Source organism: Salvia hispanica, chromosome 1, assembly GCF_029641045.1.
Source record: "Salvia hispanica isolate PSC_SH4W2 chromosome 1, Shi_PSC_v1, whole genome shotgun sequence".
NCBI lineage: Eukaryota > Viridiplantae > Streptophyta > Magnoliopsida > Lamiales > Lamiaceae > Salvia > Salvia hispanica.
This window is the reverse complement of record NC_142692.1, coordinates 43,568,898-43,590,848: the sequence shown is the minus strand read 5'-3', so window position 1 is coordinate 43,590,848 and position 21,951 is coordinate 43,568,898. Positions and strand designations below refer to the sequence as shown.

The following is a 21,951-nucleotide window of genomic DNA, read 5'->3' as shown; positions in this document are numbered from 1 at the left end:
CACCTATTCTGGATTGCGCCATGATTGAATAAGTGAAAATTATTTTAATATTTTGATCAAGCACAGTTTGTCATCAAGATTGACTGATTTTGCAGTGAATATTGATATATTTATGTTGTGTTAATATTTTAATGTAATTTAGGTTAATATTTCATACATAATATTATATTGTGTTGCATCTTACTTTGATTTAATTAAAATTTTATACTACAAGATATCTATTACTTTATTATATTAAATAAATATATACATTCTCTTACAAGATTTAATCTCACAAATTTTGATGCTAATTAGCAATGCAAAATAGATATTCGTCACATCAATTTACCAAATTTAAATTTATGAAATTTAGCTAAGAATAAATAACATTGAGGTATATTAGTTAAGATATAAAATATAATTATATATAAAAAAAAAAAACATAAAGACATTATGGCATAGACATTTGGCCCTTGCTAAGTCCGTCCCTGGGCGACGGACAGGGGACATCCGCCGCTACCTTTAAATTATTTTGCTGCACATTCAATATTCAAAATCATAACATAGTAAAAGTGCTAAAATATAGTGGACGCAATATTTTTATATTAATGTATTAATTAATATTCTCATATAATTTAGGTTAATATATCATACTACATAATAACGTACATAGTGCTATTACTAAAAGATCTAAGTGTACGCAATATTTTATATAATATACTTTCCATGTCCCATAAAAATACATGCACTTTTTATTTTTGTCCGTCCCACAAAAATATGTGCATTCTATTTTTGAAAAATTATATTAATTTAATAATGTAGGTTTCACTATCCACTAATACTATTTTAACTAACATTCACCTTATTTCTTTTATTTTGCTAATTTTTTCTTAATTCTCGTGCAAATGGTGTAGTCCTAAATGAACATATTTTTTTGGGATGAAGGGAGTATTATTTTTGGTTAATACTCCCTCCGTCCTCTATTATGAGTCACACTTTGACCGGACACGGGTTTTAAGAAATGTAAAGAAAAGTTGGTTAAAAAAGTTAGTGGAATGTGTGACCCATTTTTTTATATTGGTTTTATAATAAAATGTGAGTGAAAATTGAATTAGTGGAATGTGGGACCTACTTACCATTTATGGTAAAAATGAAGTGTGATTCTTAATCGGGGACGGACCGAAATGGAAAAGTTTGACTCTTAATAGGGGACAGAAGAAGCATATCGTAACTAGTAGTATGATATACGTTTTCTTTTCTTAGCAAAAATTAGGAATTTTAATATGTAACAAATAAGATGTTATAATACTTAATTTTTAATTATATTTATATAATATATTAAGTACTATTTTTTAATGTATTTTAGGTTAATAAGTACTCCGTATCGTAACTAGGAGTAAGATACACGTTTTCTTTTTGTTAGCAAAAATTAGGAATTTTAATAACAAATTAGATGTTATAATACTTAATATTTAATTAAGTAATTCTTTCCTTTCTCAACTCTCAATCTTCTCTCTCGGCCTATCCCTTCGCCGACCTTCTTCCTCTTCAATTTCCGGCAGCAGATCGACGCCGCCACCGCTCTTCGTGCTTCAGATCTCACCCCGCCCGCCCCTTTCATTTTTCTTTTTCCCTTTTCGCACTTTCTCTTCTCTTTCCCTCATTCCTCAACTTTCAATTAGGGAATCTAGGGTTTTCTAACCTCGCCGCCACCCACCATTTTGGTATGGTCCTCCGACGTGGCGGAGTTTTGGCGGTGAAGAGAGGTGTCGCTACCTTCTAGAGCCATTTTCAGACTTTTAACTTTTTGGATATGGGTTTGTGGGTTTGAAGATAGAATTGCATTTGAGTTATGGGTTGCTTCTCTGCATTTTGATTTTAAAATTTTTGATTGGGAATTGCATTTTTTTTTTAGGTTTGTGAGTTTTATTGCTGTCAATGTTTAATTTTTGATTTGGAAGTTATCATTTCAAAGTTGGAGAATGCAAATTAGGGTGTTCTTCAATTTTGTTTGGATTTTTGCAGATTTGGGACTCTTCGATTTTCTTATTTTTTTGGACTTTTTATTGTGTTCGATATTGGAAGATGAACGATTGTCGATTTTCAGGATTAACAAATTGAATCCCGAAGAGTAAGTAAAAATTGATGAAGATGATAAATTGATGAATTCATAAATTTGATGAATCTAGCAAAATAATTGGATGAGTCGAGCTTTATTTGATGGAATGGATTAATCCTAAAAATTGGATGAATTTTAAAAATAAAACACAGTATTATGTTCTCTCTCTTAATTCAAGCATTATGGCCATGTATCAGTGTACCATCAAATAAGCTTTGTTTTGCTGCACATTCAATATTCAAAATCGTAAAATAGTTGCTAAAATATTTTTATATAATATATTAATACACAGTATTTTTATATAATATATTAATTAATATTTTAATATAATTTAGGTTAATATATCGTACAGTACATAATAATGTAAATATGTTCTGGTACATTTTACTTTAATTTAATTTGAAATGCGCAGAACATTGAGGTCATGTATTAAAAATTTGTGAATTAATTTTTTACTTTTTTAGAATTATAATATATAATTAATGACTACTTTTTAAATTTAAATTTGAAAATACTGAAAGGGAGGGAGTTCAAATATTGAAAAAAGAGGCTGAAGGCTAATAGGAGTCATTCTAATATATCCACTAACTGCATTTAATAATTTAATATATAACTAATGCATAAAATTACTAATTTAGCTTTATTTGGTTGTACAAAATTTTGTTGTTTATCACTACTCTTTATTTTAGTCATTTTGTGGCTCCATTTCGTTCGGTAGCGGACAGTGGTGTATCCAAGAATTTCATTTTAGGGGTACAATAAATAATTATAGCAATTTAAATCTTCAATATCCGATCTTTTTCTTCTTTTTAATTTGTTCTCTCTATCAAAATTTTTATTTTTATTTTCAATTAAGATTATACAGATGTGAATTATTTTTAAATTAGTGTTGCTACTTCTTAAATGACATTCATTATTCAAAATAAAGGTTCATAGATTTGTATATTATAGATAAATTGTTTTAGCATTTATAGTGTGTTATCTTATTAATAATTTATCTTTTTCGTGGGTTATTTTACCAATAAATCATCATTTGGCTATTTGAGCAATGTTTCAATTATTTACAAAAAAATAGAAAATAAAAAGATAAAATACAATAGAATAGATTAAAACAAAAAGTTAATGTTAAAATTCATTAGAAAATAACTAAATGCATTATGCTTTATAAGATAAGAAATTGTTTAAAATATAAATGCGTAAAATGTATAAGATGAATTTTAAATAGAAATATATGTACAAAATAAGACGCATTAGAAGAGAAAATGAAATTCATTAAAAATAATTAAAATACTTTTCAAGAGAATTAACTAATTTGAAAAGAAATAAAATAAATGCATAATATTTTATTAGATTGCTAAAATACATAAAAAGACTTAAAATTGAAAGAGAAAAGTACAGAAAAAATGAAGAAACTAAAATAACAAGAAAAAGGGACTGAAAATCCGAGCTGAATGGGGATCGAGCTTGGGATACCAATTTGGTATAGGAAGATTCTACCGCTGGGCTAAGGTACTAACATGTTGTTGGCTCAATATATAATGCTAATATTTCATTTTGGGGTACAGTTGTACCCCCTTGCTCCTTAGTGGATACGCCGCTGGTGGCAGGTGTTGACCTGGGCGCCGGTAGAGAGAGGAATAAAGTAAGAAAGATAGAGATAGAGTAATGTAGATACTGGAATAAAATAAAAGTGATTGGATGTTTTGTTTTTTGTTAAAAAAAAGGAAAACGACTTAACTTAGTTGGAACATCTCAAAAAGGAATACGACTCAACTTAGCTGGGATGGAGGAAGTAGTTTTGTACAATAAAATATATGAACTATTAAAGATATTTGTCTATTTAAAAATATTCTATATTTATATTAATATAATATTAATTTGAACTTTTTATTAGGTATTAATATATGTAAAGAGTCGGGTATTTCATATTTGGGTACCGATTCATCGGATTGGGTTACCAAGAGTGGGTTTGGGTACCCAAAAATATATCGGATCGGGTATAGGAGGTATTTTATATGATTTTCGGGTTTGGATACATGTATCCCTCCCATAACAACGTAGATGTGTTGGTAAAGCAAGGGTCATTTTGGTATAATTCAGTTTTTTTCAGTTATCTTGCTCCTTTCATCCATGAAAAATAATCAAAATTTTTCATTTTAAGGTGTCCACGAAAAATAATCTCATTTAAAAAATGAAAAGTTTATTTCATACTTTATCCACTTTTTTACTTCTATTTCTTACTTTTTATCTTTCGCTCTCCTATTTAATATATTTTTTCTCTAATCTTTCTTACTTTACTAATTTTTCATTAAAATTCAGTGTCTTCCACAAATGAGACTATTTTTCGTGGAGGAAAAGAGTATGTGCTAGTACTTGGCTGATTCCGTACATCCAAGGGGGCCGATGTTTGTGAAATCAATTACATGTACGAAAGATCCAGATATAATCATACTAATATTGATTGAAATAAAAATTTCATTGCTCAAAATTGTGTTATGTGATTTGCATATACGCATAGCTATACAAGAGTAGGAGACGTACTAAAAATGTTGTACCGTATATTGTGCCAAAAATATCAATATGAGAAAATATCATGTTATTACTATATCAAATATTTTGATATACTGAACTACTATATACCGAAGTTTCGGTATTAAACAATCTGAAATTTTAAATACCTATATCGTACCGATTTTATGGTATATCATAATGAAATGTTGCGAAGAGTGTTATTATGTATAACTAGGGCTGGGGAAAAATACTGAAAAAATGATATATCGCTCGTATCGTATTGAAAAATATCGAAAAATTATCGAATTTTCGATACGATGCGATATCGTATCGTAAGTTTTCGATACGATAACGATATGAATTTCCTTATATCGCGATATATCGTTTTATATCGAAAATTTTTGATATATCGATATTTTCAATATATATCGATATTTTATTTTCGATATATATCGATATATCTCGAAATTTTCGATATATATCGATATTTAACGATATATCGGATTTCGGTACGATATATCGAAATATCGATACGATAACGATATGAAATTTTTTTATATCGAAAGTTCGATATATCGAAATTCGATATATCGAAACTTTCGATACGATAACGATATGAAATTCTTTCATATCGATATTTTCGATACGATACACGATACAACGTTTTCGATACGATATATCGTATCGACCCACCCCTATGTATAACGATAGTTGTTAGACTCATTCACACCTAACCTCATTAATAATTTATTGATTGTAGTTGTTGGGAGATATTTTATCAACGTATACGGAGTACTAAAAAAGACGAGTATAAAGATATGAATGGTGTTTTGGACCACTATTGGATAAGGTAACATCACATGTTCATTGGATTTAAATTTCTTGTGCCAGCCGACTCTAATTATACACGTTTGAACTAAATTAGGAATGCAATGTGGCTTATGAAGCCATTCTTGCATTTCCTTGTTTTACTTTTTGTCCGATTCAAATCTGCTGCTTCACAGTCTATCGTGGAAACCCTTCCCGGCTACGACGGAGCTCTGCCTTTCAAACTCGAAACAGGGTGTTTTTCCATTTCTCAATTCACTCTGTTTTTCTCTGTTTTACTCTGTTTAGTTGGAAAGAATTGATGTTGTTTTGTGGGATTCAGATATATTGGGGTTGGAGAGAATGATGAAGTCCAGCTCTTTTACTACTTCGTCGAGTCCGAAAACCACCCAGCTAGAGACCCTTTGCTGCTCTGGCTCATTGGCGGCCCCGGTTGCGCTGCCCTTTCCGGCTTCTTTTATGAAATCGGTCTCTTCTTTCTCTCTGTCACTATCTCACACACAAAGAAATGTAGTTTTGTGTTGGCTATTTATCCTATGTTTTCTGAGCTTGGTGGCCTATTTGTTGGATTGGTGATAATTAGAATATTTAATGTTGAAATGTAGGTCCATTGGCCTTTGATTTTGAGAACTTTGATGGAAGCTTACCTTCTCTTGTATTGAACCCATATTCTTGGACTAAGGTTTGACATATAAATAAGTTTCCATTCTTGAATTCAGCCACATTACATGATAATGGTGTTGTTAATGGTCTTAGGTTGCCAACATTATATTCCTAGATTACCCTGTTGGAGCTGGATTTTCATATTCCAACACTACAAGAGGCTACTCTTCCTCCGACACTAATTCAACCCAACATAATTACACATTTCTACGCAAGGTTGCTTTTGCTTCACATGTTTTTTTTCATTTTTGTTGTTGTTGTTGGCGATGATGAAGTTTACCTTCTTTTGCTGGTTTCAAATACAGTGGTTGTTAGCTCATCCCGAGTTTATCAAGAATCGTTTCTATGTTACTGGTGACTCTTATGGTGGCAAGATTGTTCCCATGCTTGCTCTTCAAATCGCTAAAGGTAATTGCATCTGATATAAAATATGCTTAAGATTTATTTATTTCCTTTTTTGTTTTCTCGTCATTTAAGTCGAAAACTTGCAGGAAATGAAGCTGGACTAGAGCCAATAATGTCACTCAAAGTAATGAGAGTTTGTGATTTTTTTTTATCACTGGTTTGTATGGCTAAGAAGATAGTAATTATTTTGTGGAATGAAAACAGGGCTACATTGTTGGGAATCCAGTGACATATGAAGCTCAGGATACGAATGAACAGATACCTTATGCTCACAGAATGGCACTCATTTCTGACAAACAATTTGAGGTGTTTTCGTTGTTTATTTGCGAATTTAAACTAGTGCTATAGATATTATATCTCAAGTGTTGTCTACGAACATGATGGTATTGGTGAAGTTGCTGCTCAAAGATTCTTTTATTTCGTCCTTGGCTTGATCTTCCATGTCTTGAATAATGACTTCAGCAAGCAAGAATCAGCTGCAATGGAGAGTATGTGAATCCAGATCCAAATAATGTCGAATGTTTGTTTGCTCTTTATATTATTAATCAGGTATACATCACTAATGATATTTTCCTTGCAAATGCAATTGATTTTGATGTTTTAGATGATTCTGATTGCTTTGCCTTTTAATTAAGTGCAGTGCACCAAGTTTGTCAATCATGATCAAATTCTAAACCTAATTTGCAAAGAAATCCCAACACTACCAGAAGGTGGTTTTAGAAGGTTCCTACCGTCTCTAGTAGATGATCCAATCGGCTTCCTCTCCCTCTCCAGCCAAAATGAACCACCATGCCATGTATTCCTCCACTCTGCCTGTCACATTGCCTTCATGTTATCATTGGCCTAACTCAAAGCTGTCGTATTTTGCAGAGTCACTATGTGACCTCCTACGTATGGGCTAACGATGAAACTGTGAGAGAAGCTCTACACATCAGAGAGGTACATTAGCCAACTTTTTTAATTTGAGTATAACACATTATTAAGATGTCGTTTTGCTTGAAAATCAATTAATCAGGGTATGGTACCTTATTGGACGAGATGTAACGTGAGCGTAACCTACGAAAAAGACATAGAAAGCGTTGTTGAGTATCATCAAAATCTGAGTGATAGAGGCTTCCAAGCCTTGGTGTATAGGTGAAATCAAATCTGATTCCCATTGTTTTAGTACTTGCGTATATTTTTCGACATTGTTAGTGAAGCTATACGTCTCTTTGTTTCAGCGGTGATCATGACATGAGTATACCTTATATTGCCACGTTGAAATGGATACGCAAACTGAATGTGTCCATGTATGATGAATGGAGGGCGTGGACCGTCGATGGTCAAGTTGCAGGGTGAATTTTTTGCTGTAGCAACTAATGATTGAAGCAAATATCTCATTGCTCAACATTGTGTTATGTGATTTGCAGATACACTGAGCTATACAAGAGTAAGATCAAGGAAGCTTATCTCATGTTTGCTACAATCAAGGCAAGTTAAAGATGTAATTTATTTTAAGCATTTAATTTGAAATGAAAGAAAATATTAGCATTTTTTGGATGGTTGCAATGCATATATGCAGGGGGCAGGGCATACAGCACCAGAATACAAGCCTAGAGAGTGTTTGGAAATGTTAAGAAGATGGTTATCTCTCTTCCAACTCTAAAATATTTATCATCTTCATTTCTATAATAAATTTCCATTCTTGCTTGGATTAAAGCAACGGAGTTTTCTACTTCTGTTTCTGTTTGTGTATGTTACAAAACTTGTATATCGATTTTTTGTCATCCCACTGCAGTCAAATCATTCCCCTTTAGGGTTCGTTTGGTAGAAATGCAGGGCTTTTATTAACTTCTCATATAATGGGTTTTTCCAGAATTTTAAATAGCTAATATTGCTTATAATGGCGTTTGGTAGAAATTTTTTGTAACTTAATCCATTGTTTGGTAGGGTTAGTCATTACAGTGGATAGTTATATTATGCCCCGTGAATACAAAAATGCCCCCACTTTTTAAGATGTAATGTCCCCTTTATCCTCCGTCGTCTTTGCAAATCTTCAGCTTGGCGCGGAAATCTTCTCGCATTGGCGCCAACTTCTCCCCTTTCCCTTCATATAAGCACTTGCACCATCCTTTGCTTTCATTGCAAATCCATGCTGAATAGCATCCTCCGACTGAAGTTGTTTCAATGGCTTCGAAGGGAAAGCGAAAGCTCACATGCAATGGAAGTCCGTCTGGTATCGTTGTATCTCTTTCACCACTCCTCATATGTCGGTCGTTTGCGTACACACAGCATTGCAGCAGCCTTCCCCACTACTGCGTCGTGTATTTCGCAGCAGTCTCACACTTCACAGAGATCGACCACTTGCAACCAAAATCGCACGAATTACGCAACGAAGAGTCGAAAAACTAAACTAAACTAAACATTCTTAAATACTTACTGATTGCTATGAACAAAAGGGTTTTGTCCAAGGAGAGGCCAGAGACAGTGAGCTTTTGGAGAGAGCCACGGCTTCTTGCTATTAGCAATCGGAGCATTCTATCCACGACCTCCGGCTTCCTATTTCGACTCCATTCCTCAACGTCGATCTCTTGCCAGCAGTAAGGCCCCGTGGCTGCTCGTCCCCACGATTTGCAAACTCCTGGAACAACTGTTAGAACCTCACATAGTGAGAGATTCTTGAATATTAGGCCTAGTGCATCAGGTAGTAATTCATCCCATTTTCTTGAATCCTCACCTTCCTCCGTATATATATAGATTCTTTTCCTGTGATTTGGGGGATAAAATATAAGAAAGGTTGTACAAAAAAACTAATACTACAGAATCAAGACACCATTTTTATATTGTGTTTTAAAATCAAGCTATAAGGTGGTTGTGAGTTGCAGACTTGGAAGTTTCCCTCAACCAAGAAACCTAACTCAAACAAGGTGTAAAGTAGTTATCTTTGGATCCAATTGAAGACTTAGAAGCCTAAATTTCTTCCAATCTTCAAGAATCAAATCAATTCGATCTTCAAGACTACTCTCCCCCACACTCAATTTCAGAAAATTAAGCATCACAAATGAATCGAGGGGACACTTCTTGGCACAAAGAAACAAACTTTTTACTTCAGGGCAAAATTCCAACACAAAAAAAAAAGCACCGGAATTCAAGAGCCCACATCTAAAAATTCCCCAAAAAATATCATCTTGAACAGTCATAGCCATATAGAAAGAAAATAGACCGCAGGAATCCACAGACCATGGCAACCTTATCACACAAAAAAATAAGAGCAAAGATGTAATACCATCCTACAAGAACAAAGTAAGAAATGAGAAGCAACTGTAAGGGAGTGAGTAAATAAACAACCCAGCCACATGGTTATCCTGAGCACCAACATTTCATCACAGATATGCAAATTCCACACCAGCAATCAAAAACCCTTTTCAAAAACAACATCATATACCCCTAGATCCAACTTCAGCGACAAGTCTACAGGACATGCTCACCTCCACAAATGTACAAATCAACGATTGAAGGGTGAACATCAAAGGCATACCTGTGCTGGTCCGAGACCTCGATTTACCGCCACCAAGGAGTTTCTGGTGCTCCCTCTGTGTATGAAGCGATCGAAAATTAAGAGGGCAATTTGGGCATAAAACTTCACAAGACAAGTCGGAGAAGTGGAGAAAAAATAATACCACAAATTTTGTGGGATAGTGGAATGCAAGAATCGCCGATTCTAATGTCAATATCCGCGAGATCCGGGAATTTTATGCCGGATCTTCTCACAAACTCGTCCTCTACCAAACGGTGGAGAAGATGAGATAACTTCCCCTTTTTTGGGCTTTTACATGTTTTTGTGGGCTTATAAGAGCTACCAAACGTGCCCTTATTGCAAAATCAGCACATACTCCATTAACTTATTATGTACTGTATATAAATATTTTGTCACTAATATACAGTTCAATTAATTTGGCCAAAGGAAATCTTAGATGCTTATTAATCATGACCATATATAGTGATTTCTAAAGTCACATATATTGAAAAACTAACTAACTCAATCCAATTATGAAATCAGAAATGGTGGAATGCTATGCAACAAGTAAGAAATGATAAGCCCTAGTTGAAACATGGTAATGAACAAAAAAAGCTTCATCTTTGGAGTAGATGTGTTGTAGTGTAGTTTTGATTGTTTTAAGTTTTGCTGAGAATTGATTGGGTTTTATCGACCATTCTATCTAATGTTGCATAATAAAAGTTTCAATTTTGTTAGAATATGTGGGTTATCAGATTAAATTGAATTTGCCAATTATGAAACGGTTGAAGTTATATATCCTTGATATGTTTTAAATACTCTTCCTTCTTCGTGAAAAATATGAGTATTTGGTCCGGTACGAGTTTTAGTGTATATTCGATAACGTAAGAAAGATAGAGAAATAAATGATAATGTTAGTTGAGAGTGATCTTCACATCATCAGTAGTGCAGCGTAATATTATAAATTGTAAATAAAATTATGTGAAATAGGTTAGTGGAATGTAGGTTCCACATTCCATTAACCTTTTTCACTCATTTTTCTTTACATTTCTTAAAATACGCACAGAGTCAAACGTGAACAACATTTCGCGAAAGAAGAGAGTAGTAAAAAATGCCTTTAATATGTATTACTATCAGTTTATTACTTTTCCTTTAATATGGTTTTAATATCAAATTTAATATGGTTTTAATAGCACATTGTAGTGTTAATTTACAAAGAGATATCAAATGATAGTAGTGTAAGGTGTTTATGGAATTAAATTAGAATATGCTATGGGTGAGTGCAAGCAGGGGCGAAGCCAGAAATTTGTACGAGAGGGGGCAAAAGTATAAATATATATTGATAAATAAATAAACATAAAATGATAAAGATAATAAAATTATACTTCATCCGTTCTAATTAAGTTGAGTCACTTCTTTTCTGCATTGTTTTGAAAATAATTCGCAATGAAAAATCTTATTAAATTCGCAACAGCCATTTCCACATAATTCATTTTTCTTTTGTTTCCTTCTCATTTTTCTCTATAAGTTCCAAAGCAGAGAAAGACTAACATTTGATTTTTCAATATTCAAATAACTTTTGATTTTCTCTCTAAAAACAACTAAGTATTATTAAATATTAATTAAAGTACATATTTGACTTTTCGTTTTTTTTCAATGGGGCAACAAAGATTTTTCTAATAAAATATTACAGGGGCAAAGTTATTAATAATACACATATTATAATAATATATTGTATATATCTATGGATAAATGAAAAGTAGAGGTGGGGCAATTGCCCCTTGTGTATATAGAGTAGATCCGCCCCTGAGTGCAAGGTTATACTAAAATAGAATATTTTTAATTTTAAAGGACGGGCATATTACATCCGTCCTTAAAGAATAGAAACTTTTGAACGGCACGAGTTTTAGTGCACAATTAGTAAAGTAAGAGAGTGGAAAAGAAAAATAGGTAATGTTAGAGAAAGGAGAAGAAAAAGTAGTGAAATTAGTGTTAGTGCATTGTGCGGTCCACGTTCTAAAATAGTAGAAAGATTCAAAAGTTTCTATTTTAAGGAACAATCCAAAATGAAAATAATTTATATTTTTAAGAGACTGCCCAAAATGAAAATAATTTTTACTTTTAAAGGACAGAGATAATAGTTTCTATTTTTAAAGAACATAATTAGTAACTTTTATATATTATCTTTAAAAATAAAAAGTTATATCAAAATTCATAATTTTTCATCCTCTATAAACTGAGACCTAATTCGTTACTATTACACACAAAAATCTCTTCTTTTTTTTTCTACACATAATCCTTCTTATATCTAAAATTTGTTGTTTTTCTAATTTTGAGTATTAATTATGTTATCTTTAATTTCATATTCCAATTTTTGTGACTTACTGTTATTGTTTTTTTATTAGTATTTTTTATGGTACGGATAGAATAATAAATATATGGAGTATTCGCTTTGTAAGATTGTATCTCAAAATTAAATATGTACTCCCTCCGTTCCATAGTAATGGAGGCGTTTCTTTTCGGCACGGAGATTAAGAAAAATTGTGTTAGGTGAATTAAGTAAAGAGAGAGTAAAGTGGAAAATGACAAAAGGTAGAGAGATGAAGAAAGAATAAAGTAAGAGAGAGTAAAGTAGGTGTGAAAAAATGTGTTGACTTTTTACTAAAAAGGGAAATAACTCTATTACTATTGAACGTATCAAAATGGCAAAATGACTCTATTACTATGAAACGGAGTTAGGGCTGGGTATTCGGTTTGTCGGTTCTCGGTTAACCGAGAACCGAACCGAAAATGTCAATTTTCAGTTAACCGAAAACCGAAAATAACAGTTACGGTTCAGGTCCGGTCAGGAGCCCCGCATTGATGTCGGTTATCGGTTCAAACCGAGATTAACCGAACCGAAAACCGATTAATTTAAGTCCACCTATATTGTAGACTCATATTTATATGGGCTATGAGCCACATATGTATATACCAAAGCCCAAAGGCCCAAAGGAAGAGGCTTATTTTTTATAACAATGTTTTGTATTCTTATTATATTGTCAAAGTCAATGTGGGATATTTTAAGATACATAAGTGATTTTGTGGGTTTATGCAATTTTCTTAAATGCATGTTTTTTAATGAAGGTGAACAGAAGTTGAGGCATAATTTAAATTTAAATTTAAATAATACAAATAGATTAACATGATTGTTTTATAGTTTATAAATTGATTTTTATTTTATTTTATGAGATGTTGGCAAATAGTTTCAGCCTTGCTTGTTAATTTCTTTTTCATTTTTGAATTTCCTTTTCGATTTTCTTAGAATAATATTTCCACAAAATCCTTAATCCTAGATTCTATAAATATTAGCCGAGATTAATAGATTACAATTATTAAATATTTTTAGAAGTTTCTATATGGAGTAGCTATTAAATAACTAGTATATATAAAAAATAATTTAGCCAACATATTTACAACTATGAGTAAAGTTTCGTGGACTACATTGTACATAAGAAATAATTAGATTATATGCAATAAATTTGTAAATAAGTATAGAGAATGATAAGGATAAAAGATAAAAAAAAATATGTTGATTGTCCCACAACGTTCTATCAACAGAGAAAGGAGAGAATAGACTATTATAAAAAGAAGAAAATAGAACAAGGATTTACCAATAATCCGTCAATGCATTGATTGGCTGTATCCTACTTCAAATCTCATGGAACAGCATAATTAAGTAAAAATTTTCAGTAATTTTCGGTTCCATCGGTTAATGGTTAACCGTTCGGTTCTAACTGAACTAACTGACTACTTGTTGGTGCCGGTTTTGTTTTTTGGTTGGGAACCGAAATATTGTCGGTTAATTGACTTGTCGGTTCGGTTAGTAACCGAATCGACTGAATCCCAGCCCTAAACGGAGGGAGTAGTATGTTTGGTTTATAAAATTTATTCCTATAATTCAATCCTAGATGAATAATCATGGGACAATTAGCCATAGCTAACTCCTTTCAACTAAAATAATCTCATAATTAAATTCTAAAGTATATCTTGATACTATTTTATATAGAAAACGACACCATTATACCGTATGTATTATCACTGGTGGACCCAAGTAACAGAGAGGAGGGGCTAAAGCACTCAATAAAATTATTTTTTCAACTTTTTTCTATTAATATTTTTTAAAAATTTATTCAAGTTTAGTACAAATTATTATGTAAAAGTCCTATAAATAATTTAAATCACTCAAAAATATAATTTAAAATAAAATTTAGAAATTCCAATTCCTATTGGTAAATATTTCTGCGTCGGCCTGGGAGTATAGATATAGGTATCAAAATGGGGATGGTGATTATGTGGTATATTAGGCGATGGATGTATGTTGCCACGTCACACGTTCCAAGCCACACAATATCCACTCAGTATATCATAGTCATGAATCAAGACCAAATTTTGGCAGTACGGTATGGAAAAATGACCACATGAGATTGATGCTTACAATATAGTAATACCTCCAGTAATGTTATACTTGAAGCTTCAGAATCCATCTTTTAACTTAACTTTAGTATGACATTAATTCTTCGGTAAGAAAATTCACTATCCAAAAAATGATAATAATTAGAAATAATAAAATAAATAAATTAAAAAGAAGTAAAAAACACTTTAAAAATTTATTGTGAGACAAATAGAAAATATAAAAAAAATATTAAATATATTAAAAGAATTAAACTTTATAAGAAAATAAAGAAAAGATAAGAAAATTTATTAGATTAATTGAATATTTAAAAAATTCGACATGTTTCTACACAAGGTTGCTTTTGCTTGACATGTTTTTTAATTTGTTGGTTATTGTTATTGTTGTTATTGATAGCGATGATGAAGTTTAACTTCTTTTGTTGGTTTCACTGTCATGAATATGAATACATAGCTCATCCTTATAGTTTATCAAGAATCTATGTTACTGGTGACTCTTATGGTGGTAAGATTGTTTTCATAATATATGACTGTTAATTTTTGTCGATTTCAAAAAGGTGACAGATTGTGAAATCAATCAGATAGGGATTTAAAAGAGTTAGGAGTTCATTGAATGCTAAACTTGGTTGGTCCACTGGCCTTTGTAGAGTAATTTCGTATACATCCTCTTCGTCCCACTTTAGGAGTTTCGGTTGAGTTTGACACGAGTTTTAAGAAATATAAAGGAAAGTTAGTGAAAAAAGATAGTGGAATGTGGGTCCTACTTTTATATATTAGTTTTATAATAAAAGGTGAGTGGATTGTGGGGTCTATTACCAACGGTGGCGTATCCACTAAGGTACAAGGGGGTACAACTGTACCCCCAAAATGAAATATTACCATTATATCTTATATTCACCGAGTCATCTGAAATTGAAGCTTCTAACATATACAGATTTTCCTTCAACTTCAAACCTTTAGCCAATATCAGGGACCCTTTGCTGATCTTCCATTTTCCATCAACAAAGTTATTTCCATAGCCATCACTATCAAGTCTCCCAATGGAAATCAAGTTCTGTCGAACATCTGGAGCATGTCTAACATCTCGAAGTAGCACTGTAGAACCATTCTTCATTTTCAAATGAATATTTCCAATGCCAATAACTTAGTAAGACCACTGTCGCCCATCCTCAAAGGACTAAAGTCACCTACAGTGTAAATGCTGAAAAACTCTCTTATGGGAGTAACATGGATTGCGGCACCGGAGTCACCAACCCAACATATATCAGAAGAGACCAAATTGATATCATGGTCATCAGAAAACAATGATAAGATCATCACTTGTAGCAGTAGCAACACGGTCAGTACTATATTCTTCAGACTTGACTTCTCTGCATCCTTATTATTTCCATTCTTTTTGTTCTTCAAAGACCAATAATTTTTCTTGATATGACCTGGTTTGTGGAAATAATGACACTCAACATCCTTGTATTTGGATGATCTAGACTTGCTTCTACTCCTTCCACTATTACCTTGACCTCTATTTGGATTTCTCCCCCTCTGCTCTGTAAACAAGACTTCATTCTGCGACGATGTGCCCCGAGTCTTCCTTCGAATCTCTTCATTGAGAATTCCATTCTTGGCATAATCAAATGACATTTTTTCATCAGAAGTAGAGTTAGTGTGCGAGACTCAAAATGTCTCCCAAGAGTCAGGCAAAATATTCAGTAACCATAAGCCAAGTATCTCGTCCTCAAAAGTAACACCAACACTAGACAATTGATTTAACACGCCTTGAAACTCATTCACATGATTCGATATAGACGAGTCTTCAGAGTATCTCAAATTAATCAACTGTTTCAACAGATAAAGTTTGTTGTTACCTGTCTTGGAGGCGTACAGCTTCTCAAGAGTATTCCAGAGTGTCTTCGCATTTTTTTCATTTTCAACAAGATTGCGAACATTGTCGTCCACCCACATTCGGATATAACCACACACCTGTTCATGCTCAAAAGCCCAATCTTCATCATTCTTTGACTGCGGCTTCTCAGAGGCGAACACAGGTTGATGCAAACTTCTCACAAATAAAAGATCTTTGATCTTGCCCTTCCAAATGTGATAATTCATTCCATTCAAGGAAACCATGGCTCTTGATACCACTCTATTGGGAGGAATGGCCTAATTCTGAGGCGCAACGGATAAACAAACCTCCCTAATTGCAAGAATATGATAGGAGCACAATATAATAGAAACTAATGTGGACGAATCAATAATATGATAATGAGAAAACGATAATGAAAATATCAACACCAAGATTTTACGTGGAAAACTCTCTTCAATGTGAAGAGATAAAAACCACGAGACACACCGGTCTACCAAATCCACTATCACCAAGGAGAGAATACAAGCAAGAAGTTTACAATGATATCTAATCCTTAACAACACAACGAAGGCACTAGATAATCAATACAACTTCAAAATAGATGAAATAAACATCTCAAGAACTGTAGTCACGTTCAGAAATTTATAACTAAAGATCTAACCGTTCAAATTCAATTTCCTTCGGTCAGAATGAAGAACAACCACGAGTCTTCTACCTCCAGTTAAAATTTTAAGTCGATCGGACAACGTTTGGACCCCCGATCGAGACAAAACCCGAGACTGCGCAGTGCAGAAACTTGGAGAACACTCTTTTACCCCTCCTTTCCTTCTACACGTTTCTCTCTCTTTCTTCTCTCAATTGTGGCGGCTCCTACACACATGATAGGTATTTATAAGTTCTCCATTGATCTATTTATGTAAATAAATGGGCCAATAATATTTGAGTCTTTTTTCCATAATTTGGGAGCCCTAACCCAACATAAAACTTGTACTATTTCGTTAGTCGAATCATTCCCCTTCATTTCAAAAAAAACAACATATAGGACAATTATTTAGTTGAATGTTGCAAGGGCATGGAATCAATCCAACGATCATCATCGAAACAATAATTAACAAATGTTTATGGATCTGATGGTTAACATTTATGGAAAGGCCACCATGTTACTTCCGTTGCCTACGTTAACACACTCACACACACAATGATGAGTGATGTCATTTTATGTTGAAACATTATCCATCTAAAGAATTAACTAGGGTTTCATAATGACTGTGAGAAATTCAACGAAGTTTAGCCGTTTTCATGAAAAGTATTAACAATTTCATTTTTAGTCCGTTACTAAAAAATATAAACTTTCTAATTTTAGAATCCAACTACTAATAATGTGGACCTCATTCTTCACTAAAACTACTTTCACTACTACCTCTCTCACATCTCTCTTACTTTACCAATTTGTGATTAAAATTCATGTCTAATCAAAAGTTTATACTCCTACTTTCCACGGACATAGGGTGTATATGTGATTTGAATAAAAATAGTTACTTCCATGCATAGAAGCATAGTCTTTACAGTCTTTTTTTTAGTTTTTAAATTCATCTAGTATTAATATTACTCCTAATAGGTGTGAAACTCATAAATAGTGCAAATAACTAAATTTAAACTAGTGCTATTGATATTATACCTCAAGTGTTGTCTACGAACATGATGGTATTGGTGAAGTTGCTACTCAAAGATGCTTTCATTTCGTTCTTGGCTTCATCTTCCATGTCTTCAATAATGACTTCAATGAGCAAGAATCAGCTGCAACGTAGAGTATGTGAATCCAGATCCCAATAATATCGAATGTTTATTTGCTCTTTATATTATTAATCAGGTATACATCACTAATGATATTTTCTTTGCAAATGTCAATTGATTTTGATGTTTTAGACGACCCTGATTGCTTTGCCTTTTAATCAAGTGCAGTGCGCCAAGTTTGTCTATCATGATCAGATTCTGGACCTAATTTGCAAAGAAATCCCAACACTACCATAAGACGGTTCTAGAAGGTTCCTACCGTCTCTAGTAGATGATCCAATCGGCTCCCTCTCCCTCTCCAGCCAAAATGAACCACCATGCCATGTATTCCCTAGAGAGTGTTTGGAAATGTTAAGAAGGTGGTTATCTCTCTTCCCACTCTAAAATCTTTTTCATCTTCATTTCTATAATACATTTCCATTCTTGCTTGGATTAAAGCACTGGAATTTTCGATTTCTTTTTCTGTTTGTGTATGTTACAAAATTCGTATATCGATTTTTTTTCATCCCACTGTAGTCAAGTCGTTCCCCTTTATTGCAAAATCAACAAATACTCCATTCAATTATTAAGCATATAAAGATTTTGTCACTAATAAACAGTTAAATTAATTTGGCCAAAGGAAATCCTAGATGCTTATTAATCATGACCATATATAGTGATTTCTAAAGTCACATATATTGAAAAACTAACTAACTCAATCCAATTATGAAATCAGAAATGGTGGAATGCTATGCAACAACGTAAGAAATGATAAGCCCTAGTTGAAACATGGTAATGAACAAAAAAAGCTTCATCTTTGGAGTAGATGTGGTGTAGTGTAGTTTTGACTGTTTCATGCTGAGAATTGACTGGGTTTTTTAGATCATGCTATCAAATGTTACAGAATAAAAGTTAACAATTTTGTTAGAAAATGTGGGTTATCAGATTAAACTGGATTGTGGGGTTCATGTTCTAAAATATTAGAATTATTCAAAAGTTTTATTTTTAAAGGACGGCCCAAAATGGAAATAATTTCTAGATTTTTAATGGACAAAGATAGTAGTTTCTATTTTTAAAGAACAATATTTATAATTTTTATATATAATTTTTAAAAAATAAGAAAGTTATATCAAAATTCATAATTTTTCATCCTCTATAAACTGAGATCTAATTTGTTATTACACACAAAAATCTCTTCTTCTTCTTTTTCTGCACATATAATCCTTCTTATATCTACAATTTGTTGTTTTTCTAATTTTGAGTATTAATTATGTATCTTTAATTTCATAGTCCAATTTTTGTAATTTACTGTTATTGTTTTTTTAATTTATTAGTAGTATTTTTTATGGGACGGATACAATAATAAATATAGGGATTGTTCGATTTGTAAGATTGTATCTCAGAAATATGTAATGTGTTTGGTTTATGAGATTTGTTCCCATAATTCAATTCTAAAATAGATAATCATGGGATGATTAGTAGTATCAAATTTTTTCCAACTAAAATAATTTAACAACTCAATCTTAAATTATATCTTGGTACTATTATCTAACAAATGACACCATTATAATGTATTAGTGTACTTTGGAGTATAGGTATCAAAATGGGTGTATTTTTGCGATGGATGTATGTTGTCACGTCACACGTTACAAGCCACACAATATCCACTCAGTATATCATAGTCATGAATCAAGACCAAATTTGGGTAGTACGGTGATAACAAATGAACACATGAGAATGATGCGTCAATACAGTTGTCTCTCAACATGTTCACATTCTTCGGAGAGTAGATGTATTGATAAACATCACAAGGGTCATTTTGGTAAAATTTCAATTTTTTTTCTAGCTATTTCGTTCTTCCTTTGACATTGAAAATATAGTAATCCCTCGTTAACCCATTCTACGAAAAATAATCTTATTATAAAAATGGAAATTTTATTTCTTTATCTTATCCGGTCTTTTCCATCTGTTTTTTTACTTTTCCTCTATCTTGTTTAGAGAATCTACATCGTGCTCTTGCGCCCGTGCTCTTGCACCAGAGCACAATGTGGGTCCAGACCGACTTTTATTAAATTTTAATTCCCTCTCTTCAACAAGAGCACAACATCCATACATGTGCTCTTCAGCAAGGCATCTTCGTACACTATTCACGTGTTTACTATTCTATTATTCAATTTAAATATCAATTACTAAAATATTTCTACAATATTTTAATGCATTAAAAAAACCTGAAATACTATTACAAATTACTAAAAAATAATATTAAAAAAGTACATAATTAAAAGGGATATTGGCATCTAATATCATGAAATTTTCAAAAAGTTGAATTTTTCCCACGAACTTTAAATTTGGCAAATAATATCACGAACTTTACCCGAGTTTATTTTTTTCTACGAACGAAAAAATTTGATCCCACGACCTAACTGAGTGTTGTCGAGTATCATCAAAAGCTGAGTGATAGAGGCTTCCAAGCCTTGGTGTATAGGTGACCTCAAAATTTGATCCCACGGTCTGTAAACTCATTTACATGTTTTTGACAACTTTAGTGAAGCTATTCAGCTGATCTTTGTTTTTGACATGACTGTACCTTACATTGCCACGTTGAAATGGATACGCAAACTGAATGTGTCCGTGAATGATGAGTGGAGGGCGTGGACCGTCGATGCTCAAGTTGCAGGGTGAATTTTGCTACTCTAGCAACTGATTATTGAAGTAAAAATCTCATTGCTCAACCTTGTGTGTTATATGATTTGCATATACACAGAGCTATACAAGAGTAAGATCAAGGAGGCTTACCTCATGTTTGCTACAGTCAAGGCAAGTTAAATATGCAATATTTTTATATATTTAATTTGAAATGAAGTAAAATATTAGTAACATATTTTTATGGTTGCAATGTATATATGCAGGGGGCAGGGCATACAGCACCAGAACACAAGTCTAGAGAGTGTTTGGAAATGATAAGAAGATGGCTATGTCTCTTCCTACTCTAAAATCGCACCCATCTTCATTTCTAAAATGAATTTCCTTTCTTGCTTGGATTAAAGCACTTGGAATTTTCTATTCTGTTTGTGTATGTTACTAAACGTGAATTTTTTATTTTTTCATCGTCTCACGGTAGTTGAATCATTCCTCTTTTTTTTGCAAAAATCAAAACATTTTATTGTTTCTTCAATTATTTATTTTATTCTGCTGATATATGTTATGTAATTTTCCATTCTCTTATTATGTACATACAGATTTTGCATCTAATAAACAGTTATATTAATTTGTCCAAACGAAATCTCAGATGCTTATTAAACATGAGTGATCTAACAATGGATGGATTGAAAAACTAAATAACTCAATCCAATTCTGTTATCAGTAATGGTGGAGTGCTCTGCTACAATGCAAGAAATGAGAAGCCCTAGTTGAATAATGGTAATGAACAAAGAAAGCTTCTTCTTTGGAGTGGATGTGTTGTAGTGTAGTTTTGATTCAATTTGTTTTAAGTTTGGTGAGAATTGATTGAGATTTATAGACCATTCTATCGAATGTTGCATAATAAAAGTTTCAAATTTGTTAGAATATGTTGGCTATCACATTAAATTGGGTTTGCTAATTATGAATCGGTTGAAGTTGATATCTCTCCTTAATTTTTCTTTAATATATGGATTTGATCAAACAAATAGTAAAAAGTGCCTTTAATAGTTTATTACTATGCCTTTAATATGGTTTTAATATCAAATTGTAGTGTTAATTTACAAAGAGATAACATACCATGATAGTGTCACTGTGTAAGGGGTCTCTCTTCTTAATTTTCACTAAATATTGTTCAATATAATCTCTCTCTCTCTCTCTCTCTCTCTCTCTCTCTCTCTCTCT

The 21,951-nt window shown here is 32.4% G+C and overlaps 1 protein-coding gene and 1 long non-coding RNA gene across 2 annotated transcripts; one reads left to right on the top strand and one right to left on the bottom strand.

The window, feature by feature from the left end:
- The first annotated feature begins 5,472 nt into the window (after positions 1-5,472).
- Positions 5,473-8,203, top strand: LOC125223662 (serine carboxypeptidase-like 11). Its single transcript, XM_048126909.2, has 14 exons — positions 5,473-5,672; positions 5,760-5,905; positions 6,043-6,119; positions 6,194-6,316; positions 6,406-6,508; positions 6,592-6,629; positions 6,710-6,811; positions 6,968-7,054; positions 7,146-7,301; positions 7,376-7,444; positions 7,521-7,639; positions 7,726-7,839; positions 7,915-7,975; positions 8,067-8,203. The coding sequence occupies exons 1-14, from the start codon at positions 5,542-5,544 to the stop codon at positions 8,148-8,150; spliced, it is 1,410 nt and encodes a 469-aa protein (XP_047982866.1). The 5' UTR covers positions 5,473-5,541; the 3' UTR covers positions 8,151-8,203.
- Positions 8,204-8,393: 190 nt separating this feature from the next.
- Positions 8,394-10,343, bottom strand: LOC125199718 (uncharacterized). The gene is made up of 4 exons (XR_007172621.2): positions 10,165-10,343; positions 10,023-10,077; positions 8,925-9,250; positions 8,394-8,847 (listed from the first exon to the last, which is right to left on the bottom strand). It is a non-coding gene; the product is annotated as an uncharacterized LOC125199718 (long non-coding RNA).
- Between the last annotated feature and the right edge of the window lie 11,608 nt (positions 10,344-21,951).

Excerpts from the sequence above, each read along its gene's own strand:
- LOC125223662 (XM_048126909.2), top strand. The coding sequence starts at position 5,542 with ATGTGGCTTATGAAGCCATTCTTGCATTTCCTTGTTTTACTTTTTGTC. Across the intron at positions 6,317-6,405 it reads ATTACACATTTCTACGCAAG|TGGTTGTTAGCTCATCCCGA; the intron begins GTTGCTTTTGCT and ends TTTCAAATACAG. Across the intron at positions 7,445-7,520 it reads AAGCTCTACACATCAGAGAG|GGTATGGTACCTTATTGGAC; the intron begins GTACATTAGCCA and ends TCAATTAATCAG.